We start from the raw sequence: 23,813 nt of genomic DNA on the forward strand, positions 1-23,813 counted from the left end.
CTTTGGACTGGTTGACCCTCCTTTGGCAGCAATAACCTCAACCAAACGTTTCCTGTAGTTGCAGATCAGACCTGCACAATGATCTGGAGTAATTTTGGACCACTCCTCTTTACAAAACTGTTTCAGTGTAGCAATATTCTTGGGATGTCTGGTGTGAATCGCACTCTTAAGGTCATGCCACAGCATTTCAATCGGGTTGAGGTCAGGACTCTGACTGGGCCACTCCAGAAGGCGTATTCTGTGCTGTTGCAGCCATTGTTTTGTTGAATTACTTGTATGCTTTGGGTCATTGTCCTGTTGCATCACCCATCCTCTGCGGAGCTTCAGTTGGCGGACAGATGGTCGTACGTTTTCCTGCAAAATGTCTTGATAAACTCTGGAATTCATTTTCCCATCAATGACAACAATCCGTCCAGGCCCTGAGGCAGCAAAGCAGCCCCAAACCATGATGCTCCCTCCGCCATGTTTTACAGTGGGGATGAGGTTTTGATGTTGGTGTGCTGTGCCTTTTTTTCTCCAAACATAGTGTTGTGTGTTCTTCCCGAACAACTCAATCTTGGTTTCATCTGTCCACAGTAGATTTTGCCAGTAGTGCTGTGGAACATCCAGGTGCTCTTTTGCAAACTTCAAACGTGCTGCAGTATTCTTTTTGGACAGCAATGGCTTCCTCCGTGGTGTCCTCCCATGTACTCCATTCTTGTTTAATGTTTTCCTTATCGTAGATGTGTCAACAAAAATGTTAGCATGTGCCAGAGATTTCTGTAGGTCTTTAGCTGACACTCTGGGATTCTTCTTTACCTCATGCAGCATTCTGCGCTGTGCTCTTGCAGTCATTTGTACAGGACGACCCCGCCTAGGGAGAGTAGCAACAGTGCTAAACTTTCTCCATTTGTAGACAGTCTGTCTTACCGTGGACACATGAACATCAAGGCTTTTGGAGATACTTTTGTAATCCTTTCCAGCTTCATGCAAGTCAACAATTCTTGATCGTAGGTCTTCTGAGAGCTCTTTTCTGCGAGGCATGGTTCACATCAGACAGTGCTTCTTGAAACCAGTAAACCCAAAACAGGTGTGTGTTTTTTAAGGGCAGGACAGCTGTCAGCAACACATCCAATATCATCATACTGATTGGAGTCAAGGTTGGCTCACTCCTGGCTCCAATTAGCTCTGGGAGAAGTCATTAAGCTAGGGCCTCACATACTTTTTCCTCCCTGCACTGTGAATGTTTACATGTTATGTGCAATTAAACCATGGCAACATCTATTGTTTGTGTAGTATTATGTTCAGCAGACTGTGTTCTTCTATTGTTGTGACTTAGATGACGTTCAGAGCACATTTTATGCCCAATTTATGCAAAACTCCACGTAATCCCAAGGGGTTCACATACTTTTTCTTGCAACTGTATCCACTTTTGTTGTAGAGCGGCCAGAGGGGAGTTGTTCTGTAGTCCACCAGGTGATAGCTAGAAAGGGCTGACAAAACTGGTTGAGTTTTTAGTGCAGCAGATGCAGCATTGCCAGCTCACTACAGCCATTTAAATGCTTGTTGGATTTCTGGCAGATTAACATGATTCATTCTGCACCTATAGCACTTGTAAACAAATAAAGCAGGGGGGAATGTGCATGTATTGCAGAGATGTACGAAGTATGTTTTTTTTTTTTTTTACTGTTGCCTAGATATAGACTTATATAGATTTAGCAACCTTACAAGAGGACCTCAATAAAATAGAAGAGTGGGCAACTACACGGCAAATGAGATTTATTGTAGGAAAATGTAAAGTAATGCACTTGAGGGTAAAAAATATGAATGTAGGTTACATATTAAGGGGAAAAAATCTGGGGGAATTGGGGATGGAAAACGATTTGGGGGTCCTAGTTAATGACAGACTCAGCAATAGCATGCAATGCCAGGCTGCTTCAAGAGAAGCCAGCAGAATATTAGCATGCATAAAAAGGGTATTTACTCAAGAGATAAGGCCTGGTTCACGCCAATTCAGTTTACTTTTGTTCTGTTTTTACAATGCTTTTTGCATTTCGCTTTGCCTTTTTACATACGTTTTTACAGCGTTTTGCATTTGTTTTTCAGCTTTTTTGTTTGTTTGTTTTTTGTTAAAGGGGAAATGTTTTTGTTGTTGAGCAAAATAAAAACACAAAAACAAAGCAAAAACGCAGTACCTGTGTTTCAGCAGTGTCTTCATTGAACTCTGTTGTAGCAAACATTCGGCTTTTTGCGTTAAAAAAGTCCCTGACCCTTTCCAAAAATGCAGAGGCTGAAAAATGCATCAATGTGAAAATGTCTTATAGGAAACTATGTTAAAGCAGAGTTCCACTCACCTGTCCCATGATCCCACGTTGTCCTCCCCGCAGCCCGTTTAACCAGCCGGCTGGTGTTGCAGGTGCTGGCATCTTCAATGTGGGCACCCGGCTGTGACAGTTTGTGGCTTCACAGCCGGGTGCCCACTGCGCATGTATGAGTAGCGCTGCGCTTCCTGAATGGCCTCGTCATCTTCTGGGACCTGTCACGTGTCCCAGAAGACTATGGGGAGTGAGGGTAGGAGGACAACTTCCGCTTCCGATTGCTTAGGCGATTGCAGCGGAAGTGGAAGCAGGTACCTGTCAATTTCAGGTACCCACGCCCCCCCCCCCACTTAATGGGGAGCGGGGAACCAGTCTTTAAAGCGGAACTTCCTCTTTTGGGTGGAGCTCTGCTTTAAATGGATTGTAGTACATTTCTGGAAAAAGCAGTAAAGACAGCATTGGTGTGAACCAGTCCTAAAACTATAATTCTACCACTCTACAAAACCCTGGTCTGGCCACATCTTGCGTATGCCATCCAGTCCTGGTCATCAGTCCTCAGGAAGGATGTGCTAGAACTGGGGAGACTCCAGAGAAGGGCAACAAAGCTTAAAAGTGGGCTGGAGGATCTCAGTTATGAGGAATGATACAAACATTAAATGTACTGCATTCTCCCTTAAGAGACACTTAAGAGGAGATATGATAGCAATTTACAAATATCTAAATGGTGAGTCCAGCATAGGGAGGAAACTGTTCAGTCTCAGGTTGCTCAAGAAGACACGTGGCCACTCATTAAAGTTGAACAAGAGTAGTTTAACCTGTTTTTTACTGTCAGAACAGTAAGAATGTGGAACTCCCTTCCACAACCAGTGGTGTTGGCAGGAAGTGTTGATAATTTATAAAAATGTTTAGATGGGCATCTTATTGAACACAATACACAGAGATATGGGAAATGGTAGAGACATAAATACCCACATCCATGCAGGTTAAACTGGATGGACTTGTGTCTTTATTCACCCTTACCAACTATGCAACATCTGGCTGCTTCCTAAATGGCACCCAGTATTTAGGTACTGGCACCCAGGGCCTTGTGGTACAAATGATTGTCACTGGAGCTTATAACTGAAACCATATATGCAGGGGATTGTAGAAATATTGAGATGAATGGGAGGGACATCTCTTCTGTGTGCTTCTAGACACCAATGTCAGGAAGGAAGTTTTTGAATAATATTGCAATATGTAGAACAGTGTCTGGTCAACGTTAACCACTTCCGCTCCTCGCTAGAACAGAAACACTGCAAACACTACAGGGCAGCAAGAGTGTGCAAACTCACATATATATACGTGATTTTGCAGTACCAGGGAAGGAGCACGCACGCCACCATACATGGCCTTGGCTGTCAATCACCGGTTCTCGGTGATTCCCCGCCAACACCCGGCGATCTCCAAGTATTACCAACGGGGGAGAGACCTGTATGTAAACAATACAGATCTCTCCCCTGTCAGCTCCTGCACACTGCTTTGTATGACTCTGCATAGCAGAGCCATACAAAGCACTGTGCTTACAGTGTAAAGCCCCCATGTTAAAACAGCAGACAGCACAGAGTTAACCCTTTGATCGCCCCATATGTTAACCCCTTCCTGCCCAGTGCCATTAGTACAGTATCAGTGCTTTTTATTAGCAATGGTCACTGTATTGGTGTCACTGGGGAGGTCAGTGATACCAAGTCAGTTCCCTACAGTGTCAGAATGCCCACCGCAGTCCCATTATAAGTCGCTGATCGCCAACATTACTAGTAAAAAAAAAGAAATCCAGTATGTATACTGCCATTTGTAAATGCTATAACTGTCACGTAAACCAAATAATTTACACGTATTGGGATTTTTTTTTTAGCAAAGACATGTAGCAGAATACATGGTCTAAATTTATGAAGAAGTTAGATTTTTAAATTTTGTTGCACATGTTTGATAGCAAAAAGTCAAAAATATTGTTTTTTTTCTTCAAAATTGTCAGTCTTTTTTTGTTTATAGCACAAAAAATAAAAAAAACTCACAGGTGATCAAATACCACAAAAAGAAAGCTCTATTTGTGGAAAAAAAAGGACAGAAATTTCATTTGGGTCCAGTGGTATCACAAAAAATGGCCTGGTCAGAAAGGGGAGTAAATCCTCTGGAGGGCAAGTGGTTACATGACCACAACAGTTTTGGCATGTGAGTACCATAACAAAATTGTGTTGTCTGTCCTATCTCATATCCTGAGCTGTCACTTCAGAAATTAGGCATGTCTAGGTTACAGTCTGTAAAATGTTGCTATGTTCTCCTTCAGGACTTTCCTCAGCACAGTGATTTGTACTTTTATAGCCCTGTGGGGTATCCAGCTCGTTCACTTTAGCACTAGATATCTTTTAGTTTTGTGGAATTTTTTTACATTTTACAGATGTGACCTATAGAAGACAGATTTATAAAGTAGGAGGTAGCACATGCCAAGAGCTATTTAAACTGCTAGTAATCTCCATTCAAAATGGGGGATAAGAGAGGAGCCACAAGCATTACTTCTAATCATACTGTGATTTCCAGTGAAATATATTTTACCAGCTAAGCACCATTATATCTTATTTCTTTCAGAGCTCAGAATTGTATGCAGAACAGCTACAGAGGTTACTAAATGATGTGGTCATTTCAGGTAAACCGAAAATATACGCTTGCGAATCTAAATAGCATTACAGTGTAGGACATGTTACTAGATGGAGCTGGCCAGGGTCAATGACACAGTCAAAAATATTTATTTCAGGTACTTATATATTGCTATTAAATTAAAAAAGAAAAAAGCGCCACTTACAAAAAACACCAAAATGTCAGCAGCATATCCCACCCAAAATAAATTTTGGCAACAATAATCCTAAATAAAAAGGTATGCGCTAATAACAAATTTATACAAAGGTGTATATCATCATTCAAAAAACATTAGTGTTTTAAATAAATAATTATAGTGTCCAAACATAAATAAGTGTCCAAAAAATATATATGTATCTTCAGTGACTTGAATCAATTGTGAAAAATCCACCACCAAAGGAGATTAAATGAACTCACCAGAGCTAATGGCTGGTCAGATTATAAAACAGCAACAGCGCTTGTGCTCTGGAAGGAATGAACCCGATGTCCAAATAGATATGGTGATGTTTCAGATACTTCCAGATAATAATAATCACAGACAAACAACTTTGCAGCCCAAGCTCTTATGATGAACTTCTCCACTCTTTCTCATACCTCCATGAGAGCATACAGTACACTCAGGGACAAAAAAGAGAACATAATGGTGCAATACGTTTTTTTCATTTATCTCTTTAATAAAAAAGGTATAAGGAAACTCACAAACAAGGTGTCCAAGTAGGCTACGCCCAACCGGTTTCGTCACACCGATGTCATCAAGGGGCGGTACCGTGACGAAAGCGGTTGGGCGTAGCCTACTTGATGTGGACGTTAGAGAGCCTTGCTGGTCTGTGCTGTATGGGAGAGATCCGCGGTGAACGTTAACTGTATCTCAACCCTCTTTTGCGATTGAAGCTGGTGTCTGTTGGACACCTTGTTTGTGAGTTTCCTTATACCTTTTTTATTAAAGAGATAAATGAAAAAAACATATTGCACCATTATGTTCTCTTTTTTGTCCCTGAGTGTACTGCATGCTCTCATGGAGTGGAGAAGTTCATCATAAGAGCTTGGGCTGCAAAGTTGTTTGTCTGTGATTATTATTATCTGGAAGTATCTGAAACATCACCATATCTATTTGGACATCGGGTTCATTGCTCCCAGAGCACAAGCGCTGTTGCTGGTTTATAATCTGACCAGCCATTAGCTCTGGTGAGTTCATTTAATCTCCTTTCTCCTCAATTTTCACAATTGATTCAAGTCACTGAAGATATATATATATATATTTTGGACACTTATTTATGTTTGCACACTATAATTATTTATTTAAAACACTAATGTTTTTTGGATGATAATATACACCTTTGTAAAAGTTTGTTATTAGCGCATACCTTTTTATTTAGACTTATATATTGCTGTCAATTTATGCAGCGCTTTACATATTGTATTGTACATATTGTAGATTCACATCAGTCCCTAACCCTCAAGGGGCGTACAATCTAAAGTCCCTAACTTACATTCATACATACACATACTAGGGCCAATTTAGACAGGATCCAATTAACCTACCAGCCTGTCTTTGGAGTGTGGGAGGAAACCGGAGCACCCCCAGGAAACCCACGCAGGCACAGGGAGAACATGCAAACTCCAGGAAGGTGGTGCTGTGGGTGGGATTCGAACCAACAATCCTAGTACTGCCAGGTGGAAGTGCTAACCATTTAGCCACTGTGCTACCATACTATCAACATATACAGTATGTGATTCCTCTTCTACCTGCTAGCTTTATAAGGCAGTAAATCTGACTTTTCAGCATTACTGTTTTCCACAATTCTTTAAGTTATTTAATTTGAAATTTGTAGGGCATGTTAGCGCAACCCTCTAAATGGATATTTTTCAAATGTCTGATTTTAATTATCTCAAAATTACTTTCACTGCCTGGTTTGCAGACCCGACCTTCATTGCCGATCGTTCAGCGTTTAGCTTGGATTCCTGCCGAGGGATTTTAATGCTGATGGATGTATCTTTTTGAATTGCTGTCATTGGAACGGTTCAAATAATAAAGCAAGCACATTGCAGGGAATTCAGTGAAGCTGCCGTGCCACTTTTCTGGCGTTAATTGCCCTTGTTAATGTGTAGCGCCTAATTCACAAAACATCTGTAACAGTTTGGGTTCTGACAGTGACTCGTGTGCCAAATTCAGGTACAACATAATTCTGATTTGCTCCACTTCTACAATGTTGCACAACACCTGCGCCAAATTCAAAATAAAATACTGACAGTTTGTATCTGACGAAAGTGGAGCTAATTGAGACCAGCTTTCTTTTGACGTACAGACAGATTTTGTGAAAGTGTCTCACATGCGTTCTAAAAGTAGCGCAGCATGCACCAAATGAAAGTACCAGTTCTAGACAGGTACATGAATGTACGCACGCTGTATCAATTTTACAAAGCATGGAAGAAACTTTCACAAAATCTGTCTGCACTAGTCTTTATGAATCCCAGCACAATTGTTGTATTGATATAGTTGCCACAATGTTAAAGTGTTACTAAACCCACAACAGTAAAATCAGTCTGTATATGCAGTAAAGCATGCTTGTTATACTCACTGTGGAACCTAAGGGGTTAATCCTCCGCATTGTGTAAAAAGCATGTGTAATCCTGTCTTCTCTGATCCTCCCCTTCTTCTACTGTCCCCAATTTATCTGCTGATAGAGCGGCATCTTGGGGGCAAGCTGCACGTGCTCAGTTTGGTGTGTATGGCTACAGAGGGGTTTTTTTTCTCTTGGGAGAGTGCATGTGATGAGCACAGGACCAATCAGCACTCTCCAGACAGAGGGTCTGGAAAATCAGGGGAGAATGGAAACTCCTCCTACAAGCTTTAACCAGTGATCTGCTGGACGCTGATAGAAATCACAAGACTGCTCTAACTGCTGATGAGAAAAGGTATTTAACAGTTTATATTTACTAAAATAATTGCATTTCCATGTTCTGTATACTGTGGGAAACCAGATATAGTGAATGCAGGGTCCTGGGTTTAGTAACACTTTAACCTCCCTAGCGGTATGATTATTTCAGATTTTTGGTGCTGAAAGCAGTACCATTATTTTGCATGGAAATATGTAGTTTTTTTTATTGTAGGCTGTAATTTTTAGGAATAACTCACTGAAATCTGTCCGAGTGTAGACTGATTTTACCCCGAGCTACACTTGGGAATACTGCTAGGGAGGTTAATTGCATGTTCAGTGGGTAGGTAATAGAGGGGGGGGGGTTCCCAATTGGATGCTACAGGCAAGTGGGCTAGTCAGACTCTGATCTTAGTTGTTTCAGCTTTCTGTATTAACAAATCAAAGTTGCTGGGAATGTAAACGTCCTGAAGTACGGTGTCATCAAATATGGGTCTACCTCATGGCAGAGGCTCCCTAATAATTAATAATCAAGGGACCTAAAATGTATTTCGTACATTCTTCACTCCTAAACATATGCTGGGTATGGACACTTGAACCGCTGCTAGTTTGACAGCGGGGTTCCAATCTGTGTATCTGGGTTGCTCTTTTTATACAGTGATTGCCATAAAAACTACTTACAGCATCAGCGCTTGTTAAAATGCCAACAAAAAAGTTACATTGTAGTTAGCTGCAGCTGTCAAGCGTCAGGTGCAAATCACTCAATTTAGTGTCCGGTCATACCAGTGCGATTTCAGGTGCGATTTGCGAATTGAAATTGCACCTGAAATTGCATCTAATGAATGTGAATGTCGGTGTCTTAACATGTGCGATTTGCTGCAGTGCGATTTCTAAAGTAGTTCTTGCATTACTTTTTGTGCAGTTTTGTTGTGATTTCACATTGATAGAATATAATGGAAATCGTACTGCAAATTGAAAGAAATCATTGAAAATCTTCACAAGTAGCAATAAAGTCTTCAGAAATTGCACATGAAATCGTTCTGAAATTGCAATTTTAAATCACAGCGGTGTGACCTGTAGCAGTTTTTTAGAGGAATACCAGAGCAGAAAATATTTCCCTACTCCAGGTTGTCATTCAATCCAGAAAAGGGCCCCAGCAGCCACTCCTCTTCCAAGTTGATTGATGGCCATGCACCTACCTCCTGTGAGCCCAGGCTGTCATGGACCTGCCCCCTGATAGTGCATCAAAATGTCAGCCTGGTTCCTGGTACTATAGTACAGAAAGGCCCCTAACATGTTACTACTAATGATCCTGCCAGCAACACACTTCCTTTACAAGGGTCACAATGCTCACCAAATGTACTATAGCTATAAAGGTTGACCCCCCAGAAAAGGAAGTGTGTTATGTCAACAGACAATCTCCTCTCCTATTCTCTTACACAGGGTTTTCCAAACCTCTCTAAACAAAGGGCTAGTTTACTGTCCTTCAGACTTTAGGAGGGCTGGACTGTGGCCAGTGGAAGAAGAATATGCCCCAACGTCAGTGAGAGAAGACAAGAAATGGTGCCCCAACCTTGGTGTCAGTGGAAGGAATTATACCCCAACCATTGGTGTCAATGGAAGAGATGGTGCGTCAGCATTGGTGTCAGTGGGAGGAACAGTGCCTAGTATCAGTGACAACAATGGTACCCCATGGGTACCCTAAAGGCAAGCAAAGGGCCGCATGTGGCCTGGGGCCCACAGTTTGGAGAGCACTGCTCTAACATATGGTAGGGGCTATTCTTTGGTCCTCAGAGAGAACAGTCTGATAGGGATAGAAAACACAGGAAATTATCAGCTCATTCGATTACTAGCAGGATCAGTAGGTCTTTTTTACACTTATTGAACAGATGTACCAAAACTTTAATTTTTGGAGTTTGGATACACTTTTTAAGGTCAATTAAGAGAACTCAGCTGATACGGTTTCTGACTATCAATAATTACATGGAACTTTCATTTTAATAGTCCTTTTAAATAGCATTAAATAATAATTTATGCAGCCATTAAGTATCAATTTTTAACAAAACTTTTAGTTTTTCTTTACATTGCACAGGATTGGTTAAACTATATTTTAGATGCCTGTGCAGTATGCTTAAAACTCTTTGTACTTAACAAATTGTATAGCTTAATGTAAACGGGAAACTCAGCCTTCAGGAATTTTCCCGTCTCTGGAAAAGGCTGAACATGTGTAAGGTAAGAGATGATATATAGTGCAAAAAATGCTTAATCTTTATTTCATAACATGACTCTTTCTCGGGCTGAACTAGGCCATCCTCTGCAGGGACGCCAGTGTTGCCGATATTGTGTGCAAATATTTGTGAAATTTACAGATGTTATGAATTAATGTGATTCAAGTTCACTTTACATTACCAAGTGTCCAACTTCCATTTCCAAATCATGGACCAGCACTTATTTAAAGTAGAACTCCAGGTTATTTTTTATTATTGGTTAGCATATTTAAATATAATAAGGGAGCTATGGCTGCAGTGCTCACCTCCTATCCAGAAAATTCACCTGTAGGTCCACCAATCCAATTGGCTGCATTTGCTCCTCTTCTGGGTAGAATGACACCAAGGGGTTGATATACTAAAACTGGAGAGTGCAAAATCTGGTACAGCTCTGCATAGAATCCAATCAGCTTCCAGGTTTTATTGTCAAAGTTAAATTGAACAAGATAAAGTTAGAAGCCGATTGGCTACCTTGCACAGCTGCACAATATTTTGAGCTCTCCAGTTTTAGTAAATCAACCCCCAAGCTTCAATTAACCCACTTTATTAGAAAAAAAAAAGTTTTGCCTTTAGTACTTTAAGGTGCCGTTATCAATTGAGCTATAACACTATGCAAAAAGATCAATAAAGAGCAATCTAAAATGTACATATTGTATAAAATCCTCATATCCAAAATATCAGAATCCACAATCTTAAATCCCAATGGAAGGAGATAAAATATTGTTAAAAAAAAATTATAAATAAGAATTCACTTTAAAATAGCATGCAGCATCTCCAGAAGACCCTGATACTGCGGGGGGCACCTCCCTGATTATTACCAAAGTCCTAGTTCCAGTAGGGAGGCTCTCCTGTGTCCTCAGGCTCTAGATCCCTCCAGCTGTATGCCTGTGGTACCAAAGCTAACCTGGACTTCACTGGGAGTATTATTATTATACAGGATTTATATAGCGCCAACAGTTTGCACAGCGCTTTACAATATAAGGGAGACAGTACAATTACATTTCAGTACAGAAGGAATATGAGGGCCCTGCTCGTGGAGCTTACAATCTAAAGAGCTGTGTTCTGTACTGTAATTTTCAGCTAGACTCTCTGTGGTTCAATCAGGGTAAGGTGGCTCTGTAGTTTAGTCTCTATAACCACAGAGACATTGTTGTGAAGAGTCCATGTTTGTTCGACTTTCGTAGCCTGGTTTTCATTATTCTGCAGTGTAGGCATGTTTTTTGGCGTTCTAACCCTGTTTAGCAATATTATTTCTACTTTACACCTGTTTAGTAAACTGCAAGTTTCAGTTACACCCTGTCTGGTCCTTCGGCCCAATACCCATCCTGTTACAGTACAAGTGCCTGAATGATTGGATATACAGTATATTGAATAGTTTGTTTAGAAACTGTTAAAATCAGATTGTAAGGTAAATGGTCAACACTGTGCATGCTTGCTTTGACCAACAGACTTTTATACACGCATGATGTAAAATATGGAAGTTTACTCATAATATCGGCTTGTATGGGTGTCAGATAGGCAGGTTATTGTGTAGAACTGGAAATGCATTACACATTTCTTATTAAGGCAGACATCAGAGGCACCAGGAAGATATACCTGCAGTGAAAGAATGCTTAATGTTACAATAACTGCTTTATAAATATATATCTTAGTGAAATTACCAAACCATGTTCATTTATTTCACAAATTATTTTATGCAATATTGGCTGACCCTTAAAGTATATGTGAATCCTCACCTTGTAAAACAACTTGTGTATAGATATAAAAAACATTATAAATTCCCTTTCCCCCCATTTTCTATAAGTGACCACATACCTGTGTTCTTAGATGCATAAGAAACTTAGAGATGTGAGGGAGGAGAAACAGCAACACACTGGTCTTCCCAGTGAATGGCGGTGCGGGGAGGGGGGGCGTGTCAGGACAAGTCTGATCATTGGAGGAGAGCAGGCTGAGTTCTCAGCACAGCTAGAAAACAGACCACACTGTGTTCTCATGCCTGGTGTGGTAAATGTTTAATAGGAAAGCATAGGGACTGCCAGGAACTCCAGGGAAGCAATACAAAGGGAACAGGATACTTTTTTTATACAAGTACATGGTACAGCAGGCACATATCAAGATTATCAAATGTTTGATGTTTGCATAGAGGCCGGGTTTGGGATATGATGTATGTGTGCCGATGATGAGGGACAATATAGGTTTGGGTATTGTGGATACCAGAACCACAATATGCAGTACAAGGGTGTGTAGCACTTTTAGAGGATAATGAAGAGGTGGGGGGATGGTCAGTCCTTTGGTACTCCTACACTAAAAGTTATTCATAGTGTTAAAGTTCATATAGCATGTGTTTGGGAGGGGTGTACTTACAGTATATGGCTAAATGCACCAAAATGGTCAGAACTGGCTCCGTCTCATTGTCCCCATTCTGCTTCTTTTTATATTCTATTGTGTTCTTCCAAAGCCCCCTTTCCTCATCACACATCAGTCCTCCGATGAAAATCTGTAATAACAGTAATGATATTAATCAATAATAATTATTGTCTAAACACATTTCCAGGACATGTTCCGGTCCACTGATGTGAACCAAACTGGATATATCGATAAATATGGACTTAACCGAGCTGTTCAAGACTTAGGTACAATTCTTGTTCCCTACCTTTTGTCACCTATGCTTTGGAATAGGGACGAGGTTCAGGTTCTCTGTTGCCATGGGTTAGGAGCAAATCCCTAAGATTTCATAAATTGCAAATTTGTGGCTGAAACCTTTGCAGATAAGCTGCCAGAAATAAGGAAGAGCCTATAATGCACTGCATAGACTTTGCCCCTGGTGAGCTGAGTCACAAGTCCCAGTGATATAAAGGTATGGATAACCCAGGCCCCTTTTATTAAAGGGTGGGTGAATGTGCGATGGAGATGTCAGGGGGAGCTGACAATTCAGTGTAGGGAGAGATACTGTTTTTTATTTTACTTAATTTTTTTTATTATTTTACCGTTGGCACATGTCCCCCGTGGCAGTACCTGGTTCCCCATTGCCAGTGCCCAGCTTCTCATGCATTTTGTTTGCCAATAGCTTACTTTTTTGGCTACCCAACAGACACCTAAATTGTATCTCAGTTCAAACAGCGGCACTTCTCCACCTGTGACAAGGGCAGTAACACCCAAATGGCAGTAAGGGGTTACATAAATGAAGCTAGTGTTGAATATACAGCCTTCACACTTCCATCCAGTCAGTACATCATCATATTCTCAGATCTTTTAGCTGGAAAATAAGGATTGATCATCACCTCCAAGAAGCTGACAAACCGTATTAGTAACACTTATACAAAGAAAAACGATTATCCGCTTTGATGGATTGTCCCTCTACATTGTCCCAGGCTCTAAATGAATGAGACTCAGAAAAAGGATGGGTGTTCAGCACAGGACTCATGTGAGGTCATTGGGCCATTAAAGGCTAGCTCCAATGAAAATTATTTTTTTATTTTGAATGGATGCTTCAGTAGTGAGATCTCCCCAGCATTTATCTAAAACATAAAGTGAAAGCAGTTTATAATATGTAGAACAGATGGGTGAAACTGGGAACCCCAAAACAGAAGTCCCTTTACGTCCCTGCACTCTACACCCCATGTGCTTTTTTTCCCCTAAAGTTTAAGTCCACCTATTTACGGAATAGTCCTAATTTTCCATTGCCCATATGCCCCCACCTCCTGTAATCTTCCAGTGCAGCTGGGGTAAATAGAACAGAGAAGCTGTGACAAGCACCCATCAATGGTTTATGACTATGCCTGCCCAGCTCCACCATTCATAGAAGCCATATTGCAGCTTCTATGAATGAAATGTAATCTGTGAATGGAAGACCACCAGATAATTAAAAGTCCATTCCTCCATTTATATATCACGTTTCATTCATAGATAATACAGCTTCTAAATGGAAGAGCTGGGAAGAAAGTGTTAGCATTTTAGGGCACAGTTACAGCAATTCATTTCTATTAACCCCTGCTGCACTGAAAGATTATGGTGGTGAGGATGGGGGGGGGCAGCAGAGGAGAAACAAAACTACTGAACTAGAAGACAGAAGCACAAGAACACATCGCAATAAAGGTAATCAATGTGCTTGGTACTTATTTTGTATTTATTTTTTAGGTAAACTTAGGCTTTAAAGCAACAGCATCACTTAAAATAGTATCACAATGTCTCCAACCAGATCTTTATTTGGACAATATGTTATATCTGGAGTAGCCTTGGCTTTGATACTACATGACTTGTGCTTTGCTTGATTAATTAATTGATTTGTAACACCCCACCTTCCCTTCTCTCCTAGTCGATGGCCTTTGTGCCAAGTCCCAACCCCAACCTTACCCCTTCTTTCTCTCCCCTTTGTTAGTTCTGCTTAACACAAATTAAAAAAAAAAGAAAGAAAAAGAAAAAAGAGAAGCTTGGTAAAAATAAATAAATCCATAGATACATCTTTTGTACAGCGTACATCGAATCTCTATTTGTCATAATAGAATTTCTGTACATGGCTTTGTAACATTCATATTATACCTTTCTTATATACTAAATAAAGAATATATTAACCACCACAATACCACCATACGTATATATACAGCCTCGAATTGAGGTGGTTTTACCAGGATTATGGTTGCAGCTACAGCCATTATCCTGGTACGTGTTTTTACAGCCGGCAATTCTCTTTTTAGTAAAAGTGACTCAAACGACTATACAGCCACTGGATCACTTTTACAGGTGCCACCACCTTCCTGGGGCTCTCCCATCCCATTGAGAAGCCCAGGAACAATGTGACTGGTCTTAATGCATGCACTGAGAAGAATGGAAGGAACAAAAGTTCCGTCCTCCCTTCTCTGACGTCAGAAACTGGAAGCAATGAGAATTTGGTCACTTTTGGTTTCGGTTTGATGTAAACAAGTCATTACCAGCTTCTCGGTTTGATCTGCAACTTTGGAGGCCAGAGGAGAGATAAGGGTTCTAATAGACTCAAGAATTCTCCAAAAAGAGGACCTGTCAGGGCCTATGCTATCACAAGGAATGTTGTTCATCCCTTGTGACAGCAATAAAGTTGATCAAAATTTAAAAAAAAATGAAAGGGGCACTGTAAAAAAAAACATAAATTTAAGTAAAATAAAATTTTAAAAATTTAAAGTGCCCCCAATCCCCCTGCTCACACACAAATGTGAATACATATATAGGTCCTGTGTGCATTTGTAAACAATGATTGCATCACACATTTGAGGTATCACCACAAACATCAGAGTGAGAACAATAATTCTAGCACTAGACCTTCTGTGTAATTCTAAACTGGTAACCTGTAAAGACTTTTAAAGCTTCACCTATAGATAATTTAATGTACTGTAGTTTGTTGCCATTCCATGGCCGTGTGCAATTTTAAAGTGTGACATGTTTGGAATCTATATACTCGGCCTAAAATTATCTTTTGTATTTTACAAAAAAAATGGGTGCTATATTGTGTTCATTAAAATTCAATACAGTGAAAGTTTTTCCCCCAAAAAATGCATCTGAAAAACCACTGCGCAAATATTGTTTGACATAAAAAATTGTAACAGGCACCATTTTATTCTCCACGGCCTGTGCTTAAAAAGTATATATATATTTGGGGGTGGTTCTAAGTAATTTTCTAGCAAAAACAATGCAGATTTTTACAAACTGGGTGGCAAGTAGTTAGAAAAAAATATACCCAAAACCATTTGAGCACATTCACCCCAAGTGTTGGTCAGAACAGACCCAAAGCATGGACAAGGAAAAAATCACTGAGTTCTATTTTCTCACATACAGCATTTTATTGCATTGTGGCACACATCAGAGCATTTCAATGCGCTGCAGCACGTTACATAAATAAATAGCAATGTATTTTTCAAAAAAGAAAATAAAAACTGCAGTGCATGTAAAGAAAACATAGTAATATATGCAAAAATGCACTGCAATGCACATTGTCAGTGCATATCAATGCACATGCCCTGACATGTTGTGGTGTGAATGAGCCCCTAGGGTCCATTCACATTATGCAACAGATTTTTTTAAATACAGAAACCTTACCTTCTTCTGTTTGCGTCTTTGCGCAGGTCTTCCGGTCAGCGATGCCGTCATGAATATCATGCTTTTAAGATATGGAAACTATTCAAACAAGTTGACCTTTGCAGACTTTGTGTGCTGCATGATCCGTCTGGAAACTGTGTCAAGTAAGTTACACCAGTAAGATGCTGATGAAAGCACTGCAGGCTGTCAGTGACAGAACTGCCTAGAGAATCAGACAGGGACAGTGCAGGGCTTTGGAAAGTTGTCCTGGAAATGTCATTAAAGCTAAAAGTTGTTCAGACAGGTTGAAAAAAGGCTAAAAGGCTGAACATGCATAAAATACAAAAGGTAAAAAACCTTCCGTGTGCAGGTCCCCCCCCCCCCAAATACTTAGCTGAAGCCCCATCAGCACTGTGCACAAGAGCAGTAGCTCTCCCAGGTCTCTCCCTCCTCATTGGCCTCAGACACAGCAACAAGAGCCATTGCCTCCCACTGCTGTCAATCACAGCCAGTGAGGAGGGAGCAGGGGCAGGGCTGAGCCGTGCTGTGTATGTCATATAGACACACAAAACCGACTCAGGACTGAGCATATATGAGTGCCCCCAAAGCAAGCAGCTTGCTATAGGGGCACCTGGCAGGGGGGAGGAGCCAAGATCACTACTGGGATACCTGAGAAGAGGCGGATTAAGGCTGCTCAGTGCAAAACCATTACAAAGAGAAGGTAAGTCTGACGACATCTGTTTCTTTTTTCTAAACTTGAACTCCAGGCAGATATATTAAACAAAAATGAATGCAGCTCTGTAATCAAGAACACAATTTCATGTTATTTTTCTTAAAGTAAAAGTCCAGTTTAAACCTATCTAAGCCTAGAGCTGCTTCCACCCCCATTCTAAGCCCTATACTAACTACCCTGTAAAGGAAAAATGTGTATACCTTGTATACATAAGGGCACTCCAATCCAGTCAAATGATCTCCCCAATGGATGGTTTCAGGGGAGAGCAACGACAACGCATGGGCAGTGACATCACCTATAGACTTACTATGGGGCATCCATTGTCAGCCATTCCTCTTCTCACATGAAGGTCGGCACTGGGGGTTGATCATGTAATTGGAACGGAGCGCCCGAGGAATAGGTGAGTATATACATCTTTCCTTTACAGGGTAATTAGTATAGGACTTAGAATGGAGGTGGGAGCAGGTTTAGGCATAGTTAGGTTTTGATTGGAATTATACTTTAATTAAATACAGTGTAAGTACATAAATTTCACCTGGTATCAAGCTCTCACAGTCCACAGTGTGTGCTGCTTCTCTCTTCACTGTCCAGTCATAGGCTGGGGGTGGGTCCAGAACAGCCAGGGCTCAGAGAAATTTGGATGGATGATGCTGACCATCAGACTCCGGACATCTAGTGGTAGAAAAATAGCATTGCATGGGATATCCGCCTTGAAGCTAAAGATTGCAAAATTGCAAAAGCTGGTTTTGTTGTTTTATCTGTTAACGGGCTATTCACTTTTGGATGGAGTTCTGCTATAAAGTAGAATTACTGTTTTGTAAAATGTGACCACTTGCCCATTGTGAGATTGGCTTGCTGTTATTCCCATAGGTCTGCACAGTGCTGAAAGTCAGAAGCATTCTGTGCAACATTTTTTAATTTTTGCAAGATTGCTTTCAGAATTAATTGTTAAAGGGATGAGCATGATGCTTCTTTTCTTAATATAACACTTAGGGTCCATGCACACTGGGCTTAAAAAAACGCCAGTTCCCTTGGCAGAAAAAAAATGTTCATATAGAGCATTTTTGTACAGGATCTTTTAGAATTTTATTCTGCAAGAAAACTCCTCTGAAAAAACTCAAACAAGAAGGGTTATTTTCTGTCTGTAAAAGCTGAGCTTTAAATATGCCTCTAATCGTCCTAATGTGCATGGACCCATAGGAGAACACTGAGCTGCTTCTACAGGCAAAACACAAAACTCCTGTAGAAGCAGCAGCGATGTTTAAGCCCAGTGTGCATGGAAAGTGCTCTTGTGCTGATAATGAAGGCCCCAGGTCAATTTTAGAATTTACATTATAAGGGAAACCATTTCTTCTCAAAATGAAAAATGGTTCCAGGACAACCCAGGCTCAGAAAAAGTGTGCTGAGGACATCTTGTGGTGGAAAAAAAGTACTGCGGGAAGAGGTTAAAAAAAGTGCTCATTGCAACAAACTTTTTTTATCCTATTTCTATTAAATGGGATATTAATTTTTATCTTGTTAATTTTAGAAAATTAGAAAATATTAAATCTGCTATTATTCATTCTGCCTTCCTGTATATATATATATATATATATATATATATATATATATATATATATATATATATATATATATATATCACAGTGGCTAAGTGGTTAGCACTTCCGCCTGGCAGTACCAAGGTCCTTGGTTTGAATCCCAACCACAGCACCACCTGCCCAAAGTTTGCATGTTCTCCCTGTGCCTGTGTGGGTTTCCTCCAGGTACTCCAACTTCGTCCCACACTCCAAAGATATGCTGGTATGTTAATTGGCTCCTGTCCAAATTGGCCCTAGTATGTGTATGTATGAATGTAAGTTAGGGACCTTACATTGTACACCCCTTGAGGGTTAGGGACTGATGTGAATGTAGAATATATATGTGAAGCACTGAATAAATTGACAGTGCTAAATAAGTACATGAAATAAATATATATTTATTTATATTCAGTTTGCCTAAGTATTTACACACAGGGCTGTCTAGTGAATTTATTTTTAGTGATAGGGGAAATCTATATTAACTGTATAATTCTTTGCACATTAGAAGATCTGCTCTTTATAATCCAGAAAACACAACAAAACAAAAACCCAAAAAGTTGGTTTGAATTATTTCATACCTGACTGGCTTATTGCCATTCACTTAAGAAAATGTATCCCAATGCATGGGTCCAGGACAGCTCAGGTTTTGAGGCAAAGGAATGAATGATGCTGGCCTTCAAATAACATTTAACACTAATAGCATCTATTACCAAGCCTATTTTTTTTTTTCATTTTTACTATTACTGAGTTGTTAGTATTATTTTTTTTTTTAGCTACATATCAGCTCTAAACTGTTTTAGCCAGAAGAGAAAATGCATAGATCTGGCACAGTAATACACTTCATTAAACATTAAAAGAATATTATTATTGCACTTAAATCATACCATGAGGTAGAGCTCTGTGTACACAGCCATCAGCAGAGGTGGTGCTAACACCACAGCCAGTATTGCAGCAAGGTGACAGCTCAGTCCCCCCCTTTTCCATCTCTGGGTTGCTGACAAAAGCAAAGAAGGTGTTTACCTTTGCCTTAAGTGAAAGTCATCGCTCTCTGCTCATAGCTGACCAAGAACTGAGCAATCAATGGTCATGTGATCTCTCAGTTCTTGAACTTAGAGTCAGCAGCAGACAGGTGCAGCATGAGGAGAGTACATAAGGGGGGTTTTTTGTTTCTTTATATTTATAATCAATTATGTATGTTTTTTAACAGCTGCAAACTTCTCCTTTTAAAAAGGAATTATTGACAAAACACCGTTACAAAGCAATTTATATTGCATCAGTGGGGGTTGATGTACTAAAGGCAAATAGACTGTGCACTTTGCAAGTTGCGCCAGAGCTTAGTAAATGAACAGAAGCTCTGCTGACTTCCATCATTTAATCATGTGCAAGAAAAAATACTGTTTTTGTATCTTCCTTGCATGTAATTGGGTATTCTTTGAAAGGTGAAGCTTAACAAAATTTACAAATGCTCTTGCGCAACGTGACCAAAGTGCACAGCTTATTTGCCTTTAGTAAATCAACCCCAATGTGTATAGTATGCCCTTTGCTTACAAGAGTTGGTCACTTGGTGCCATCTACAGACCATTTATAAGAATTACTATGCCCTATACACGGTTTAGGAATCCATTTTTCACACAAAGATAGCGTATTCTGCATTATTGTTATATAAATATACATGTTAATGCCTCTTACATTTATGTAATATTTCCTATATATTTTAATTGATATTATATAATCTATATATTGGACTTGGCCCCTTAGTTTCACTGAAGGGAGCTCCTAATGGTCAAACATTCCCATAGAAACACTCCAAAACCTTGTGGACAGCCTTCCCAGAAGAGTTGAAGCTGTTATAGCTGCAAAGGGTGGGCCAACTCAATATTGAACCCTACGGACTAAGAATGGGATTCCATTAAAGTCCATGTGCGTGTAAAGGCAGGTGTCCCAATACTTTTGGCAATATAGTGTGTGTGTGTGTATATATATATATATATATATATATATATATATAAAAACACATTTTGTATTTTATTCTTAGCATTGTTCTAATCCTAATTTTACTGATCTCCAAAGTTGGAATAGTAAGACAAATATTAAAGAATGACTTTAGTTCTCTTTTCTATTTAATTTTCATTCAACTCTATTTTTATGAACCTAAACAAAACTTCAGGGTCTCCACTGACTCCATATAATCCACAGGACAAGGAGAGAAATCTCAGCCACCGCACACCATGCAAGCCCAGTGCGTAACAGGTGATAGCAGCCTCAGCCTAACTCCATTCAGTCATGTGTGGATTTGATGGAGTTAGGCTGGAGTGGCTATCACCTATTACACCCTGGGCTTGCATTGTGTGCGGTGGCTGAGATTTCTCTCCTTGTTCTGCAAGCTCTATTTTCTATGTAGCATGTTGTACTTTTATAGCTATCCATGTTTTTCCCAGCATAGGAAGGGTTAATTAACTTCAGCCACTGGCCAGAGACTCTCTCTGCTTTGGTTACCACTTGCAAGCTCCATAGGACTTTGTAGTCCACTGGACTCCAGCTGATGTCAGCAGAGAGCCCTGGTGTGAAGTCCCCTTCAGGTGAGCACCATCTCTGCAACTGGTCAGTCAGCAATCCAGAGGTGAAATAGGAGAACTGAGCTGTCATTTTGCTGCACCATCCCCCACTTCTTTGAGACCTATGCACTCTCTCTCTCCCTTTTGTTTTTAAGCCAGAAGTTTAGCATAGCAGCCAGCAAACTAGAATTTTTTTTAGGAGAGTTAAGTGATGACAGCCTCAGTTTCTCTTGTGATAGGTTTCCTTTTGCTTTTACTTAAAGAGAACCTTGAACCTAAATAGCAAAAAGATTGCTTGTTTAGTGTGACTCTGTTTCCCCCTGCTAAACACTGCAATAAATGGGAATAAAAATGGTGTGTGTGTGTGTGTGTGTGTGTGTGTGTGTGTGTGTGTGTGTGTTGGGGGGTTAGGGGAAGGGTCGATAGTATAGTTTACTTTCCTTGTGGGTTCTGTCTGTGTCACCTAATGCAGGCCATAGAAGGGCCGTTAATCGGCTGAATTGTCGGGCGATAAACAAAAAATCGGTCAGTGCCGATGCTGCCACCAATGCTCACGAAAGAATGGGGCAAGAAAACAGTTTGACAGAGACAGGGGAGCACACCATACAATGTGACAGCAATACAAATACATTATGTTTTTATTTGGATACAAATGGATACATTTGTTGCAACCGCAAGACTTTTTCATATAAAATATAGCAGTGGACTGGACTTCTAGTTCGTAGGAAGGATTCAGGTGTCTCCGTTTCCTCCTCTGAAAAATCAGCCGATTTTGGACGCGTCTATGGCCGGCATTAGTGAGGGTGACATCATCCTTCTTCTGGTGAGATCTTGGGGAATGTTGAGTAGTCCACATCTCACAATTCTGCACTGTGCTGAAGTGTCATCTACTGAGATTTGGAGTGCTTAGCCTGTCCCCAGGATCTCATTGGCGGAATGGTGACATCCACTGCTGCACTACGAAAGTCAGAGGAAAGGTAAATATTTTATCATGTTTCCCTTGCTTTAAGTGTAATGCAGTGTTCTAGCAAGGAGGAGCAGGGACACATTAAATAAGCAAACCTTGCTTGAAGAGCAAAAGAAGTTTATTGAATGAAGTGCCCATCAGTTGATCCTTGATCAATTGTTTTTTCACTTTCAGAGGTGTTTCAGAATTTAACTAAAGATGGAGGAGGCATCTACCTGACCGCAGAAGAGGTGAAATCTTTACATTTCTAACATTGACACCATATAATGCTGTCAGAACACTGATTCAGATCTACCAATTTCTACACATTTTTGCTTTTATATCTTGACACTACCAATACCGCTGGCTTTTTTTATGACAATTTCCATATTTTTCTGCACTGATTCAACATTTTGTATATTAAATCTGTTACCAAGGTGTTACATGTATCAACACGCATTTGAAGAACTGTTCAGACTTTGTCCCATTGTTTAACCTTTATTATCATATTGTAGTTGCAATAAGGACTGTTTATGTTGTTTTTAAAAAGATTCTGTAATTTTGCCCTTCTGGGGCAACGTGACAGAGTATCTCTAAAGATAATCTGTATTTAAAAAAACTCTGTAAGGGCCAGTTCACACCACATGCAGTCCAGTGCCTTTTCTTTTCTGCATCAAATACACATGGAAAGTAGCGTATATGGTTTCCAATGGTATAGTTCACACCAGTGCGGTCAGTTCCAGGGTGTTCTAATTCCAGAAAAAAAGGAGAATATACTGAATTTTTCCTGCACTGGACTGTACTGGAAAAATGCATCAAAAATGAACCGGAACGTATCGGAAATGCAACAGACTCCAGTATAGGGAAAAAAAAGGAAAAAAGAAGAAAAAAAGCATCTGGAATGCATCCGTAAGTGCATAAAAAATGCAAAAAAAAGTCCCATAATGTATCAAAAACGCATTATAAACGCAAATGCAGAATGGATCTGGAGTGCATTTTTGTGGTGTGAACCAGCTCTAAAAAAATTAGGAATTTTGTAGTCCCCAAAAAATCCTTTTCATGGAGTGCCTTGAAGGACACAGGAAGTTTATTGCCTTTGAAAATATTAACTTCTTGTGTCCCTCAGTGGAAAAGAAAGATACCTGGTCCTGTGCCACACGTTTCCGGTAGTGACTTTGCAGCACGTGGGAAGAACCATGATTCAGATGAAATTTTAAATAAAAATTTTACTATGAAAGTCTCGTTTGGACTATGTCCAAGATTGCAAATGTCTCTGTGTACAGAAGTCTTCAGAGAAAACAGAGAATCCTGAAAGCATTTACCAATATTCTTTGTTCTGTATTTTAGTGGATGCAGATTATAATGTCCAGCTAGTATCACATTGGACAATGCTGGTAAGTAATTTTTTGTAACATCTTCCTGTAAATAAACAAAATTAAGCAAAAAAAGTGTTCTATTTTATGATTATAATTATATAATAATAATAATAGCAACAATAATAGTGGTTTATTACTTGTCAAAAGGGTAACAATTCCAATATTACCAACATATTCTATGTTTTTGTGTTCTGTATCTTACAATGAACCTTTCATACGAAAATAGTTACAATAATGTCCCCATTGGAGGCGCCACAAGACATCCAGTATATACACTATGGGGTTGATTTACTAAACTGGAGAGTGCAAAACTGGTGCAACTCTGCATAGAAAACCAATCAGCTTCCAGGTTTTTTTTGCCAACGCTTAACCCTTTGGTGCCGAGCGTACGCAAATCAGTGGTTCCACTGGACTGGGCTTTTTTCTGTGGGGCTGCTAATTTGCAAACCTGTCTGTGCTGGGAGCGCGCTG

At 40.0% G+C, this 23,813-nt stretch overlaps 1 protein-coding gene and 1 long non-coding RNA gene across 2 annotated transcripts in view; one reads left to right on the forward strand and one right to left on the reverse strand.

Annotated features, from left to right (window-relative positions):
* The window catches only part of LOC149456446 (calpain-13-like), a 151,844-nt gene that overhangs the window by 123,321 nt on the left and 4,710 nt on the right, over positions 1-23,813 (forward strand). The window contains exons 20-26 of the mRNA XM_089685120.1: positions 4,920-4,977; positions 6,887-6,957; positions 10,007-10,075; positions 12,665-12,743; positions 16,203-16,319; positions 22,162-22,217; positions 23,314-23,360. Coding sequence (XP_089541246.1) covers positions 4,920-4,977; positions 6,887-6,957; positions 10,007-10,075; positions 12,665-12,743; positions 16,203-16,319; positions 22,162-22,217; positions 23,314-23,340 — 477 coding nt within the window. The 3' untranslated portion in view covers positions 23,341-23,360. The remainder of the gene's footprint in view (positions 1-4,919; positions 4,978-6,886; positions 6,958-10,006; positions 10,076-12,664; positions 12,744-16,202; positions 16,320-22,161; positions 22,218-23,313; positions 23,361-23,813) is intronic.
* The window catches only part of LOC149456447 (uncharacterized), a 44,024-nt gene continuing 32,597 nt past the window's right edge, over positions 12,387-23,813 (reverse strand). Inside the window, exons 2-3 of the long non-coding RNA XR_016313891.1 lie at positions 17,424-17,560; positions 12,387-12,607 (exon numbers count right to left, since the gene is read on the reverse strand). This is a non-coding gene — a long non-coding RNA (uncharacterized LOC149456447). The remainder of the gene's footprint in view (positions 12,608-17,423; positions 17,561-23,813) is intronic.

Source organism: Staurois parvus, unplaced genomic scaffold, assembly GCF_062004578.1.
Source record: "Staurois parvus isolate SC_StPar_1 unplaced genomic scaffold, SC_StPar_1.0 ptg000362l, whole genome shotgun sequence".
Taxonomy (NCBI): Eukaryota; Metazoa; Chordata; class Amphibia; order Anura; family Ranidae; genus Staurois; species Staurois parvus.